We start from the raw sequence: 15,227 nt of genomic DNA, 5'->3' as shown, positions 1-15,227 counted from the left end.
GTTACTCATTTGCAAGTCCAGAAAAAAAAGAAAGCGACTTTTAGAAGATTTTTTAGACAATTTTATAACTTGAAGACTCATCTTTATCTTGTAAAGATGTTTATGTAATTTAATAAGTTATCTACATCCCTTCATTAAAAGTTATCTTTGTTACAAATGTGGACAGTAATTTTATAGAAGAGGGAAAAAAATTAAATACATAATGTATATGGAGAAATGTTTAGTCTTATTTTAAAAATGCATTGTACTATTTTGAATAGTCAAATTAGTAGAATAAAAGAAATGAACATATTTAATGATAGCAAGGATATGATAAGGACACTTTCACATACTGCTTGGTGGGAGTGGCCTTTGGCCCAGTCCTTCCAAAAATCAAGTTGGCAGTATTTATCAAGAACCTTAAAAATATTAATCTCTTGGACTGGACAGTTCTTTTTCTACATATTTATGTGCCTTAAAGGAATAATTAGAATGTGGAAAAGATTTGGATATAAAGTATTAATGTTATTTATATTAATAATATTCAAATATACAAAATTGGAAGATGTTTGAATAACCAGTGGCTTAATACATGGACTTAAATATTGAATATTATTGTAATAAAATCATCAAATATACCCATGAGGAACTTTTAATAATATGGAAAAAGTTGGGGATATGCTGCTACCAGTAGAATAGTTTGAACAGGTTTGTTATGCACATATTTTCTCAGTTACGGTAAATATATTTGTCTATATACGTGCATAGGAAAAGGGAAAGAAGAAAATTAACCAAACTGTAAATTGTGATTGTCTCTGAATGGTAGAATCATAGATAATGTTTTCAATTTCCCCTAGATTGTTGTGTATTTTTTGAATTTTCTACAATGATTGTATTTTAGACATTTTTTAAAAATGTACTTATTATTAGAAACAAAGGAAAAAAACTGACAACCTTTGAAGTTCAAGGTTGAGTTTTGCCTTTAGTGGACAAAAACAGTAAGGTTTTTGGTTTATTCTAATTGTGTTTACCTTTACATGGCTTAATAAATAACACTGGCACAAAAGTTTGTGTGTAAGAGGAAAGTTATTTTTGCTGGTACTTCTGAATTGCATTTGTGTTAACTAATTAGTAATTGTAAAGCCTTTTTTTTTTTCTTTTCCAGAAACAGCATTTAAATTTAAAGCCCTAAAGAAAGTTGCACAGTTAGCAGTTATAAATAGCCTGGAAAAAGTAAGTAATAACCTCTTTGGTATTAAAGTTTTGTTAATTTTTGGTTCTAAGTGTTGTTGTCTTCAGTATTTTGAGTCAAAGAGTAATAATTTCACATTAATTTTTAGAAAGAATGCATTGTGATATTCTTCTGGAGGAAATTAGAATTTTGTGATATAATTGGAGCAATATGATACTTTGTTTTCTGTATTAACAATGTATCACATAAAACATATGTTTTGTTATTTGTAGGCATTTTGGAACTGGGTAGAAAATTATCCAGATGAATTTACAAAGCTGTACCAGATTCCACAGACTGATATGGCTGGTAAGGATAATGTCTTTTAAAAACTCTTACTTAATAGATAAAAACCTATCATTTTCCAAGTTATTTTTGTTATTATGGTGCTTTTAATCTTTTCAACTTATGTCAAATAGGAAATATTATTTTTTTCTTAAACTTCTGAATTACCCTCAACCTTTTTCCTTTGAGCAAATAGATAAGGAAGTTTTGAAATGAAGCTCTGATCTTTAATTAGTTGTAGATTGGATACCGATGGCATTTTGTTGTAGAGAAGCCCTTTTTTGTGCTCTGAGGTTTTATTTCCTGTTTAGAGAGAGGGGTATCAAGTAAGAATATCCTCACTTAGAATTCTCAAGACACAGCTTCAAGGAGAATAGACTCCTGGAGAACTCGGTAATTCCCTTTAAGAAGCTAATTAGTCTTGTTTCTTGGATATAATCACACTTTGCATAGGGCCCTCCACAATGAGACTAAATACCAGTCTGACGATTTGTAAAATTTGGACTTTACTAGGCTGGATGAACTTTACCACCGTAGTAGGCGAGAACTAGGAAGTAGGTAAGAATTTCCAGATGTTCAAGCTGGATTTAGAAAAGGCAGAGGAATCAGAGATCGAATTGCTGTCATCCTTTGGATCATAGAAAAAGCACAAGAATTCCAGGAAAACGTCTGCTTCTGCTTTATTTACTATGCTAAAGCCTTTGACTGTGTGGGTCACAAAAAACTGTGGAAAATTCTTAAAAAGATGGGAATACCAGACCACTTCACTTGCTTCCTGAGAAACCTGTATACATATCAAGAAGCAACAATTAGAACCGGACATGGAACAATGGACTAATTCAAAACTGGGAAAAGAGTACCTCAAGGCTGTACATTGTCACCCTGCTTATTTAACTTATATGCAGAGTACATCATGTGAAATGCTGGGCTGGATGAAGCACAAGCTGGAATCAACATTGCTGGAAGAAATATCAATAACCTCAGATATGTAGATAATACCACCCTTAAGGCAGAAAGCGAAGAGAAACTAAAGAGCCTCTTGATGAAGGTGAAAGAAGAGAGGGGAAAAGCTGGCTTAAAACTCAACATTTCAAACAGCTAAGATCGTGGCATCTGGTCCCATCACTGAATTCATGGCAAATAGATCAGGAAACAATGGAAACAGTGACAGACTTTATTTTCTTGGGCTCCAAAATCACTGCAGATGGTGACTGCAGCCATGAAATTAAATTTGCCTTTTCTAAAAAAATAAAAAAATAAATAAATAAATAAATTTGCCTTTTCTAAATCCAGCTTGCTCGTTGGAAGCAAAGCTATGACCAACCTAGATAGCATATAGAAAGCAGAGACATTAGTTTGCCAACAAAGATCCATCTAGTCAAAGCTATGGTTTTTCCAGTAGTCGTGTATAGATGTAAGAGTTAGACCGTAAAGTAAGCTGAGTGCCAAAGAATTGATGCTTTTGAACTGTGGTGTTGGAGAAGACTCTTGAGAGTCTCTTGGCCTGCAAGGAGGTCAAACCAGTCCATCCTAAAGGAAATCAGTCCGGAATAGTCATTGGAAGGACTGATGCTGTATCTGAAACTCCAATACTGTGGCCACCTGATGCAAAGAGCTGACTCATTTGAAAAGACATGCTGGGAAAGATTGAAGGCAGGAGGAGAAGGGGACAATAGAGGATGAGGTGGTTGGATGGCATCACTGACTCAAAGGACATGAGTTTGAGCAAGCTCCGGGAGATGGTGAAGGACAGGGAAGCCTGGGGTGCTGCAGTCTGGGGTCGCAAAGAATCAGATGCTACTGAGCGACTGAACAACAGGGTGGATCAAGATAGCTCTTGTAATACGTAGACAATATAACATTACTTTTTTGATTACCTGAATGAATTTGTTGAGAGTTAAGTGATCTTCCAGATTTAGCTTTTTAAAATGTGGCCTTTGCTAGTTTTTGAATAGTGTCAGCTTTTAATTTAATGCCAGAGATTTCCTTGTCATCTAATAGTATCATTTAATATTTGTATTTTTCGCATAGAGTGTGCCGAAAAACTGTTTGACTTAGTGGATGGTTTTGCTGAAAGCACCAAACGTAAAGCAGCAGTTTGGCCACTACAAATCATTCTGCTTATCTTGTGTCCAGAAATAATCCAGGATATATCCAAGGATGTGGTTGATGAAAACAACATGAATAAGGTGAGGAGGGAAAAGTTATTTCCACTATGTTCAGATGTGAAATGATATTTTTTTTAAAAATTTCATTTGGCCATGCTGTGTGGCTTGCAGGATCTTAGTTTCCCAGCCAGGGATTGAACCTGGGCCCTGGCAGTGAAAGTGCCAAGTCCTAACCACTAGATGGCCAGGAAATACACATGAAGCAATTTACTTTACTCAAGGTATATATTTCTTTAAGCTTAGCATTCTGTCCATTTCTAGTTGCATCATTGTGGGTATTTTTTTTGCTGGCCTTAGCAGAGACATACTTGGACATAAATTTAGTTGGAGGAAAAATATGGTATTAGTGATAACCCTCATTGATTAAAGATTTAAAACGATCCCAAAGTTGCATTCTTTTGCCAGAAAGGATAATATTAAACATAGTATTAAACATAGTTTTCTGTAATAATCACTGCAATCACCCTACTAAAATTCATCACTTTTATGATGTCTTTGCGTGTACTTAGGTTTGTGTCCATTTGGTGCTAATGAAATGGCCTAGTAACTCATTGTAGGCATTCTAGAACAGTTTTCACAGCATTTTATTAGGAAAGCAGGGTACCACATATGCCATCTGTAGTGCAATTGGCACTGTAACAACTGATAATTCTCAGGGGCTAATAATTTTTTAAAAATAAGAACTGGGTATTTAACCTTATTGTTTTATTTGAATTTCTTTATGCAGTTTGTTTTGAGAATATGTTCTTTGTAATATAAATATTTAAAATTTATACCCTTAGCCGACTAAGCATGAAATGGACTTCTGCATGAGTTGTCTGTAGATGGAGATGTTCAAAATCAGCTAAATGAATTCAACACTTGGTAGAAATATTGTGTAGGGAATTTATGCATTGACTGGTAAATAAATGAACTGGATAATCCTTGGGAGTCTGTGATGCTTTGGTGCTCTCCTTAGATTTATATTGCAACTTACCCATTATGAGGACACCATTTTTCATGTTTCATTGTTTTGGACTCCTTTAATATTTTGTTTTTTGTTTGTTTGTGTTTATTGGGAAAATACACATAGGTAAAAAGCTGTTTTGAGTTCATTAGTGCTCTTAAGTGAATTTGTATTTTAATAAATCACAGCCACGTCTTTCCAAATGCTTACTGGTCATTTGTTTATCTTCTGTGAATCACTCATTTTTCTGTTGAATTATTTGTCTTTTATTGATTTGTAGAGTGTCTGTACATTTTTTTACTTGGTTTCTCTTTTTAAACTTTATGGGTTTTTGGTTTTGCTATTTAGGTATTTAAAATTTCTGTGAAGTCCACTCAGTTTTGCTCTTTTTTTCCCTAGCTTTTTGGGTCAGTTCTCTCCTCCCCAAGATTTATTTATTCATTTTATTGAGATATAATTCACATACTATAAGATTTACCTTTTAAAGTGTATAATTCAGTGGTTTTTAGTATACTCAACCAAAAGTTGTATAATCACTACCACTAATTCCAGAAAATTTTCATCATCTCCACAAAAAAACCTTATGCCTGTTAACAGTCATTCATTATTCCCCTTTCACCCCAGTCCCTGGCAGCCACTGATCTATGTTCTGTCTCTGTATTTGTTTATTCTGCACATTTCATATAAATGGAATCATACAGTATGTGGCCTTTGTGTCTGGCACTACCCAAGAGTTTTGAAATAGGCGTATATGTATATATGTGTGCTGTGCTGTTTTAAGTCACTTCAGTTGTGTCTGACTCTTTGCTACCCTTTGGACTGTAGCCTCCAGGCTTGTCTGTCCTTGGAGTTCTCCAGGCAAGAATACTGGAGTGGGTTGCCATGCCCTCCTCCAGGGGATCTTCCCAATCCAGGAATCGAATCCACATCTTCTATGTCTTCTGCATTGGCAGGTGGGTTTTTTACCACTAGTGTCACAAGGAAGCGTGTGCACATGTGTGTGTGCGTGCAATTCAGGAGGAGGGCATGGCAACCCACTCCAGTATCCTTGGGCTTCCCTGCTGGCTCAGACAGTAAAGCATCCACCTGCAATGCGGGAGACCTGGGTTCAGTCCCTGTTTTGGGAAGATCCCCTGGAGGAGGGCATGGCAACCCACTCCAGTATTCTGAAGCAACTTAGCATGTATGTATATATTTTTAGTACTTTGCTAGGTTAAACAATTTAGATCTTAAATGTATTATTTTTAATTTATTCTCTTTTCTAGTCATATTTCTAATGTGCTAATGAGTGTTAATGGTTATCCTTTATTCATAGGTGTATCCTTCGATTCATATCCACTTGGTCGTTTGTATGAAAATACATACACATATATGATGGTTGTTATATTTTTTAAATGAAATAATTTTATACATATTACTCTGCATCTTACTCTATTTACTTAAAAGACAATTTTATCTGTTCCTCAAAATAGTTGATAGAGATCTAACACTTTCATATAAGTATTTGGTAATATTCTGTTATACTAATGAGCCTCATTTACTCAACCATTTCAGTGTGAATAGTTAGCTTTTTTTTTTTTTTAAGGAATTTTTGTCTCTTTTAAGGTAACTTTTAACAGTTTATTCTTTGATCTTTGATAGGAGATATATTTTTCAGTTTTATCAATAAAGAGTATGTATATCTATGTCTGCATATTTTATTTATAATATAGAAATATGTAGACAGAATATGTTTATAATATTTATATATTATCTTCTAATTATTTTCTTCAGTATCCATGTTTATGACTGTTTCCTCATTTCTAATATGTCTCATTTTTCCTTATTCATGTTTACTAGAGTTTATTTATACTGTTGGCCTTTAAAAACTTGGTCTCATAACTTTATATTTTCTAGCATTTATTTTTTGAGGTAATGGTTTAGTTCATCTATTTTCACCTTTTTAAAAAATTGTCGAACTTTCTATAAGGTTTTGAATACTTTCTTGCAGCGGTCTTGGTTTTCAGATGAAGTGTTCTTAATTTTAGTAGTTTTAAATCTCTGATTTCTCTTAAATAATGATACCATATTTGACTTAGAGGAATGTTTTATAGTTTCCAAATTGTTTTTGGGTGATTTAAAAAGTTTAATTGTGTTAGAAAATAGTGGTACATATTTGTTTAAAAAAAGTGCCCCACAGTCATCACAGTAGAATGTATATCATTTCAGTAGGGCGCAGAATTTAATATAAATCTTTAAAACCACTCTTGGAACTACCCTATAGGTGTCTTGAGATAGTATCCTGTGAGAAATGCTTGGTTTTGCTGGCTGGGCTCCCACAGGTAGCCTTTGGCACTGTGCCAGAGCTCCTCCCAGGCTTTGGTAATCATGCTTCAGTCAGTTCAGTTCAGTCGCTCTGTTGTGTCCGACTCTTTGCGACCCCATGAATCACAGCACGCCAGGCCTCCCTGTCCATCACCAACTCCTAGAGTTTACCCAAACTCATGTCCATCGAGTCGGTGCTGCCATCCAACCATCTCATCCTCTGTCTTCCCCTTCTCCTCCTGCCCCCGATCCTTCCCAGAATCAGGGTCTTTTCAAATGAGTCAGCTCTTCACATGAGGTGGCCAAAGTATTGGAGTTTCAGCTTCAGCATCAGTCCTTCCAAAGAAATCCCAGGGTTGATCTCCTTCAGAATGGATTGGTTGAATCTCCTTGCAGTCCAAGGGACTCTCAAGAGTCTTCTCCAACACCACAGTTCAAAAGCATCAATTCTTCGGTGCTTAGCCTTCTTCACAGTCCAACTCTCACATCCATACATGACCGCAGGAAAAACCATAGCCTTGACTAGACAGACCTTTGTTGGCAAAGTAATGTCTCTGCTTTTGAATATGCTATCTAGGTTGGTCATAACTTTCCTTCCAAGGAGTAAGCGTCTTTTAATTTCATGGCTGCAATCACCATCTGCAGTGATTTTGGAGCCCCCAAAAATAAAATCTGACACTGTTTCCACTGTTTCCCCATCTATTTCCCATGAAGTGATGAGACCAGATGCCATGATCTTAGTTTTGAATGTTGAGCTTTAAGCCAACTTTTTCACTCTCCTCTTCCACCTTCATCAAGAGGCTTTTTAGTTCCTCTTCACTTTCTGCCATAAGCGTGGTGTCATCTGCATATCTGAGGTTATTGATATTTCTCCCGGCAATCTTGATTCCAGCTTGTGCTTCTTCCACCCCAGCGTTTCTCATGATGTACTCTGCATATAAGTTAAATAAGCAGGGTGACAATGTATAGCCTTGACGTACTCCTTTTCCTATTTGGAACCAGTCTGTTGTTCCATGTCCAGTTCTAACTGTTGCTTCCTGACCTGCATATAGGTTTCTCAAGAGGCAGGTCAGGTGGTCTGGTATTCCCATCTCTTTCAGAATTTTCCACAGTTTCTTATGATCCACACAGTCAAAGGCTTTGGCATAGTCAATAAAGCAGAAATAGATGTTTTTCTGGAACTCTCTTGCTTTTTCCATGATCCAGCGGATGTTGGCAATTTGATCTCTGGTTCCTCTGCCTTTTCTAAAACCAGCTAGAACATCAGGAAGTTCATGGTTCACGTATTGCTGAAGCCTGGCTTGGAGAATTTTGAGCATTACTTTACTAGCATGTGAGATGAGTGCAATTATGTAGTAGTTTGAGCATTCTTTGGCGTTGCCTTTCTTTGGGATTGGAATGAAAACTGACCTTCTCCAGTCCTGTGGCCACTGCTGAGTTTTCCAAATGTGCTGGCATATTGAGTGCAGCACTTTCACAGCATCATCTTTCAGGATTTGAAAGCGCTCCACTGGAATTCCATCACCTCCACTAGCTTTGTTCGTAGTGATGCTTCCTAAGGCCCACTTGACTTCACATTCCAGGATGTCTGGCTCTAGGTCAGTGATCATACCATCATTATTATCTGGGTCATGAAGATCTTTTTTGTAGAGTTCTTCTGTGTATTCTTGCCATCTCTTCTTAATATCTTCTGCTTCTGTTAGGTCCATACCATTTCTGTCCTTTATCAAGCCCATCTTTGCATGAAATGTTCCTTTGGTATCTCTAATTTTCTTGAAGAGATCTCTAGTCTTCCCTATTCTGTTGTTTTCCTCTCTTTCTTTGCATTGATCACTGAGGAAGGCTTTCTTATCTCTCCTTGCTATTCTTTGGAACTCTGCATTCAGATGCTTATATCTTTTCTTTTCTCCTTTGCTGTTCGCTTCTCTTCTTTTCACAGCTATTTGTAAGGCCTCCTCAGACAGCCATTTTGCTTTTTTGCATTTCTCTTTCTTGGGGATCGTCTTGATCCCTGTCTCCTGTACAAAGTCACGAACCTCCGTCCATAGTTCATCAGGCACTCTGTCTATCAGATCTAGTTCCTTAAATCTATTTCTCACTTCCACTGTGTAATCATAAGGGATTTGATTTAGGTCATACTTGAATGGTCTAGTGGTTTTCCCTACTTTCTTCAATTTAAGTCTCCATTTGGCAATAAGGAGTTCATGATCTGAGCCACAGTCAGCTCCCGGTCTTGTTTTTGCTGACTGTATAGAGCTTCTCCATCTTTGGCTGCAAAGAATATAATCAATCTGATTTTGGTGTTGACCATCTGGTGATGTCTATGTGTAGAGTCTTCTCTTGTGTTGTTGGAAGAGGGTGTTTGCTATGACCAATGCATTCTCTTGGCAAAACTCTTATTAGCCTTTGCCCTGCTTCATTCTGTACTCCAAGGCCAAATTTGCCTGTTACTCCAGGTGTTTCTTGACTTCCTACTTTTGCATTCCAGTCCCCTATAATGAAAAGGACATCCTTTTTTGGTGTTGGTTCTAAAAGGTCTTACAGGTCTTCATAGAACTGTTCAACTTCAGCTTCTTCAGTGTTATTGGTTGGGGCATAGGCTTGAATTACTGTGATATTGAATGGTTTGACTTGGAAACGAACAGAGATCATTCTCTCGTTCTTGAGATTGCATGCAAGTACTGCATTTCTGACTCTTTCGTTGACCATCATGATGGCTACTCCATTTCTCCTAACTGATTCCTGTCCACAGTAGTAGATATAATGGTCATCTGAGTTAAATTCACCCATTCCAGTGTATTTTAGTTCGCTGATTCCTAGAATGTCAATGTTCATTCTTGCCATCTCCTGTTTGACCACTTCCAATTTGCCTTGATTCATGGACCTAACATTCCAGGTTCCTATGCAGTATTGCTCTTTACAGCATCAGACCTTGCTCCTATCACCAGTCACATCCACAGCTGGGTATTGTTTTTGCTTTGGCTCCATCCCTTCATTCTTTCTGAAGTTATTTCTCCACTGATCTCCAGTAGCATATTGGACACTTACCAACCTGGGGGTTTCCTCTTTCAGTATCCTATCATTTTACCTTTTCATACTGTTCATGGGATTCTCAAGGCAAGAATACTGAAGTGGTTTGGCATTCCCTTCTCCAGTGGACCACATTCTGTCAGACCTCTCCACCATGCTCACCCGTCTTGGGTGGCCCCACATGGCATGGCTTAGTTTCATTGAGTTAGACAAGTCTGTGGTCCGTGTGATCAGATTGGCTAGTTTTCTGTGATTATGGTTTCAGTGTGAATGTCCTCTGATGCCCTCTGGCAACACCTACCGTCTTACTTGGGTTTCTCTTACCTTGTACATGGGGTATCTCTTCATGGCTGCTACAGCAAAGTGCAGCTGTTGCTCCTTACGTTGGACGAGGGGTGTCTCCTCATGACCACCCCTCCTGACCTTGAACGTGGAGTAGCTCCTCTCGGCCCTCCTGCACCCACATAGCCACCACTCCTTGTACATGGGGTAGCTCCTCTCGGCCACCGCCCCTGACCCCGGGCGTGGGGTAGCTCCTCTCGGCCGCCACCCCTGACCTCGGGCGTGGGGTGGCTCCTCTCGGCTGCTCCGGCACCATCGCAGCCTGGCGCTGTCCGTCGCTGCCCCTGACCTTGGGCGAGGGGTAGCTCTTCTCAGCCATGCTTCTGCATGGTTCGTCGCAGCCGGCGCGCTATAGTTTAAATCATGCTTAGCACTGAAACTCCAGTACTTTGGCCACCTCATGTGAAGAGTTGACTCATTGGAGAAGAATCTGATGCTGGGAGGAATTGGGGGCAGGAGGAGAAGGGGACGACAGAGGATGAGATGGCTGGATGGCATCACTGACTCGATGGACGTGAGTCTGAGTGAACTCCGGGAGTTGGTGATGGACAGGGAGGCCTGGTGTGCTGAGATATCATGGGGTCGCAAAGAGTCAGACATGACTGAGTGACTGATCTCATCTGATAAAAGAAGCAAGGGAGTAAACAACAAATAAATATAACCCTAAACAGATCAGAACCAGCTTTAATTTACACCAGTCCTAGACTGCAGATCATATGTGAAAAGCAGTTCTCTTTTTTCAACTTCTAAATTTTATTATTATTTTTAGTTGTATTACTATCTGTATTAGGGTAGGTAGTATAACAGCTCAACACAATAGAACTTTCTTATACTTAATGAAATAGTACTGAGTAGCTCTGTAGGACAGTCGCCCTCTTTGTGATTTCTTAGGACCTTGGCCAGCAAAGATTCTGCCATTTTTTTCATACATGGCTTTTATAGGAGTTGTTTCCATTCTCCCAGCCAGAAGGAAAAAAGATAGCATAGAAAAAAGCATGCTGAGGATTTTTGTGGTCCAGGCCCTTAAATGGCATGGATCACTTTCATTCACATTCCATTGATTGAACTCATTCATATAGCCATATTTAACTGTAAGAGAGGCTGAAAAATATGACTGTAACTCCAGAAACAAGAGATGAACATGGAGACCAAGGAACGAAGGAGCTAGGGGAAAAATCGGGAGTCAAGGATAGCTTAGACTGCTGTCTCCCTAGAATTCCAAGTTATTTCTTTATGGATAAAAAATTATTTATCAAGAATACCTGTTTACCAGGTATTTACCTATTCAAATAAAGCTTGAATAGTGAGGAAAGTTTTATGGAAGAGGTGTGGAACCTTAGTTGAACTTGAAATAAGAAAGGAATTTAGATTAGAGAAAGATGAGTGTTATTCAAGCCAGGGAAATCAAGAAAATAGATCTAAAAATGTTGAAGGTATATTCAGAAAAGTTAGCTAGAAAGTGGAAGGTTCTCACAGGCAATTATAAGTGAAGATGAAGAGCAGATAGTGAGTAATCTGGAAGACATTGTGAGCCAGTTTGAGTTTCAACTTTATTCTTTAGGCAGTTAGAAAAAATCTAAAGATTAGGATTAGGAACTTCCCTGGTGGTCCAGGGGCTAAGATTCTGTGCTCCCAATGCAGAGGACCCCAGTCCGATCCCAGGTCAGGGAGCTGTATTCTACAAGCTGCATAATTTTCTGTGAAGAATGGAATTTAGAGCAATAGAACAGCTTTCAATGTATCGTATCCTTAGTTAGAAGGCTGAAGGTTGAATATAGCCTGGAGTTTTAGGTAAAGATGGAACAGTTTGAGATAGACCATAACCAAGAAAGAATAGTGTTTAGAAATTAAAGGTAATATAAAAAGAGAATTTGATTGGCTAAATTCAGGGTTGAGAAGTCAAGTACATTGTTTGGAAAGGACTGTTTCTCATGTTCCTTTAATAATTCAGCAAAGAAAGGGAAGAACAGATTCTTTTTTTTATTTTTATTTTCTTGATTCAAGAATCATTTAAATTATGACAACTACTTAAAATTATGAAATTTAAAGCCACGAGTATCAATTATGTATCAGTATTTCTATAGAGAGTACAGTTTTTAGTGGCTGGTAATTTGTTACTTTATTAGATCAGTCTGAAATCCAAGAAATTTCATATATTACCTCATTGCTGTATTTGAATTTTGTAGAAGTTGTTTCTGGACAGTCTGCGAAAAGCACTTGCCGGCCATGGAGGAAGCAGGCAGCTCACTGAAAGTGCTGCAATCGCCTGTGTCAAACTGTGTAAAGCAAGTACTTACATCAATTGGGAAGATAACTCTGTCATCTTTCTGCTGGTTCAGTCCATGGTGGTTGATCTTAAGGTAACATGCTTATTATTTCTCTTATACAAACTTAAAAATATTAAATGAAAAATAAATCTCTTGTATAAATACTATACTAGTTTATTTTGAAGATCATTGCTAACACAGAGGTTCTGAGTCTTCTTCCTTGTTGCTAAGCTGGTAAAGAATCTGCCTGCAATGCAGGAGACCTGGGTTCAATCCCTGGGTTGGAAAGATCCCCTGGAGAAGGGAACGGCTACCCACTCCAATATTCTGGCCTGGAGAATTCCGTGGACTATATAGTCCATGGGATTGCACAGAGTTGGACACGACTAAGTGACTTAAAGCTCAACGTTCAGAAAACTAAGATCATGGCATCTGGTCCCATCACTTCATGGGAAATAGACGAGAAACAGTGGAAACAGTGTCAGACTTTATTTTTGGGGGCTCCAAAATCACTGCAGATGGTGACTACAGCCACGAAATTAAAAGACGCTTACTCCTTGGAAGGAAAGTTATGACCAACCTAGACAGCATATTAAAAAACAGAGACATTACTTTGCCAACAAAGGTCTGTCTAGTCAAGGCTATGATTTTTCCTGTGGTCATGTATGGATGTGAGAGTTGGACTGTGAAGAAAGCTGAGCACCAAAGAGTTGATGCTTTTGAACTGTGGTGTTGGAGAAGACTCTTGAGAGTTCCTTGGACTGCAAGGAGATCCAACCAGTTCATCCTAAAGGAGATAGATAGTCTTGGGTGTTCATCATGTGAAGGGTTGACTCATTGGAAAAGACTCTGATGCTGGGAAGGATCGGGGGCAGGAGGAGAAGGGGACAACAGAGGATGAGATGGCTGGATGGCATCACAGACTTGATGGACATGAGTGTGCGTGAACTCCAGGAGTTGGTGATGGACAGGGAGGCCTGGCATGCTGCGATTCATGGGGTCGCAAAGAGTTGGACACGACTGAACAACTGGACTGAATTGAACTTAAGTGACTTTCACTTTTACTTTTTAAATTCATAGGACCTGCTTTTGCTACTGCTCCTCAGGCTACATTAAGTGGCTTAGAATATGAAGAAAACACAGAATTAACCAGTTTTCTTAAATTTCCATAAATATTCAGACTTGGGTATAAAATAATGTAGAAATTTGGGCCTGAAAGGAACCATATGTGGTCTAGTAAGAATTTTATCATGAGCCACAATATTAGTACTTTATGTTTCTTCTGGCAACTACATGTTACTGCCATCTGTGTGGATTATATGTTATTATTAAATACTAGTAGAAAAAACACTGCGTGAAAAGCTTTTGTTTTCGCTTGGAATTTTCGTAGAACCTGCTGTTTAATCCGAGTAAGCCATTCTCGAGGGGCAGTCAGCCGGCAGATGTGGACCTAATGATCGACTGCCTTGTCTCTTGCTTCCGGATAAGCCCTCACAATAACCAACACTTCAAGGTGAGAGCATAGATTTGGATCAGTTTCATTTACCGATGCTGTTGATCCTTTATAAATGTGAAATGAGTAGAAAGATGATAGAGTGCACCTTTATCAGAATTTCTTTTTATATGTTAAAGTTAATTTCAAGATCCTAAAAAATATATTCTGTTTTTTAAACATTTCTTTTTTGTTGTTCCTTTTGTCCTCGTATATATTACTATATATTTTTCTCATAGAAAAACATAGTTTACTGTTTTTTTCTTTCCTCTGTAGATCTGCCTGGCTCAGAATTCCCCTTCTACATTTCACTATGTGCTGGTAAATTCACTCCATCGAATCATCACCAATGTAAGTCCAAAAGGTATTGCTAAATTGCTTAAAATTTTTTCTTTCTTCCTATCTTATTTCTTTTTAAGAAAGGTGTTTCTGGTTTACAAAAGATTTTGAATATAGATGTATGATACAGGAAGATTTCTCATACAAGATTCTATCTAATAACTGATATACAATTGTATTTTTCATATTTAATCTGGATCCCAGGACCCTTACTGAAGAAGATGGAGTTAATAGGATCCTTTGCAAAGATTAAACTTAAAAGATTTTTGGATCAAAACCCTTGAGAACAGTGTCCCTTAAAATATAACTTAACATTTTCATCCTAAAGCTCTATGTATTATTTTAATACTCAGCTGTTTCCCAGCATTTGATACATTCTGAATTGTCACCTTACTGTTTAAGTTAAAAGTAGCAGTATTTATGTTGTAGCCCATTATGTATATTAAAGAAAAACGGTGAGTCATATTTGTACTTTTCTTCCTTAAACAAATGAAATGATACTTTGAGGTGTTTATATGATACAAAAACATATCAGACAAAATAAGTTAACACATTAAAAGGTACTTGTGAAGGCTTCAACTCTGATGTCAGTATGTTAAGTGGAAAGATAGTAACCTTACCGTATTTGGACCAGGGATTTAAAAAATTCTGTTCTTCTAAATCATATTTTGAGGGTTTTCAGGTGTTATTTATAGTAGCTCCACTTTCATCCATTTTTAGATATTCACATGTATATGTAAATTGTTCAACTTTTTCCTTTTTTCCTCCCTTAAAAAAAGACTTTAATCATTGTTAACTTAGGTATACTTGTCCTCTTTATATAGTCATATTTCACTTTAAGAGT

The 15,227-nt window shown here is 37.6% G+C and overlaps 1 protein-coding gene across 9 annotated transcripts in view; it reads left to right on the top strand.

The window, feature by feature from the left end:
- The window catches only part of NF1 (neurofibromin 1), a 323,089-nt gene that overhangs the window by 137,130 nt on the left and 170,732 nt on the right, over positions 1–15,227 (top strand). For 8 of the 9 annotated variants that reach the window (XM_061390468.1, XM_061390467.1, XM_061390466.1 and 5 more), the window contains 6 exons: positions 1,145–1,212; positions 1,444–1,519; positions 3,527–3,684; positions 12,472–12,645; positions 13,943–14,065; positions 14,321–14,395. In XM_061390468.1, the coding sequence (XP_061246452.1) occupies positions 1,145–1,212; positions 1,444–1,519; positions 3,527–3,684; positions 12,472–12,645; positions 13,943–14,065; positions 14,321–14,395 (674 nt within the window). Of the gene's footprint in view, positions 1–1,144; positions 1,213–1,443; positions 1,520–3,526; positions 3,685–12,471; positions 12,646–13,942; positions 14,066–14,320; positions 14,409–15,227 lie in introns of those variants that run through there. The other variant, XM_061390470.1, reaches the window with a different exon arrangement.

Source organism: Bos javanicus, chromosome 19 (genome assembly GCF_032452875.1).
Source record: "Bos javanicus breed banteng chromosome 19, ARS-OSU_banteng_1.0, whole genome shotgun sequence".
Taxonomy (NCBI): domain Eukaryota; kingdom Metazoa; phylum Chordata; class Mammalia; order Artiodactyla; family Bovidae; genus Bos; species Bos javanicus.
Note: the sequence above shows the minus strand (reverse complement) of the source record. Positions and strands in the feature narration are given on the sequence as shown.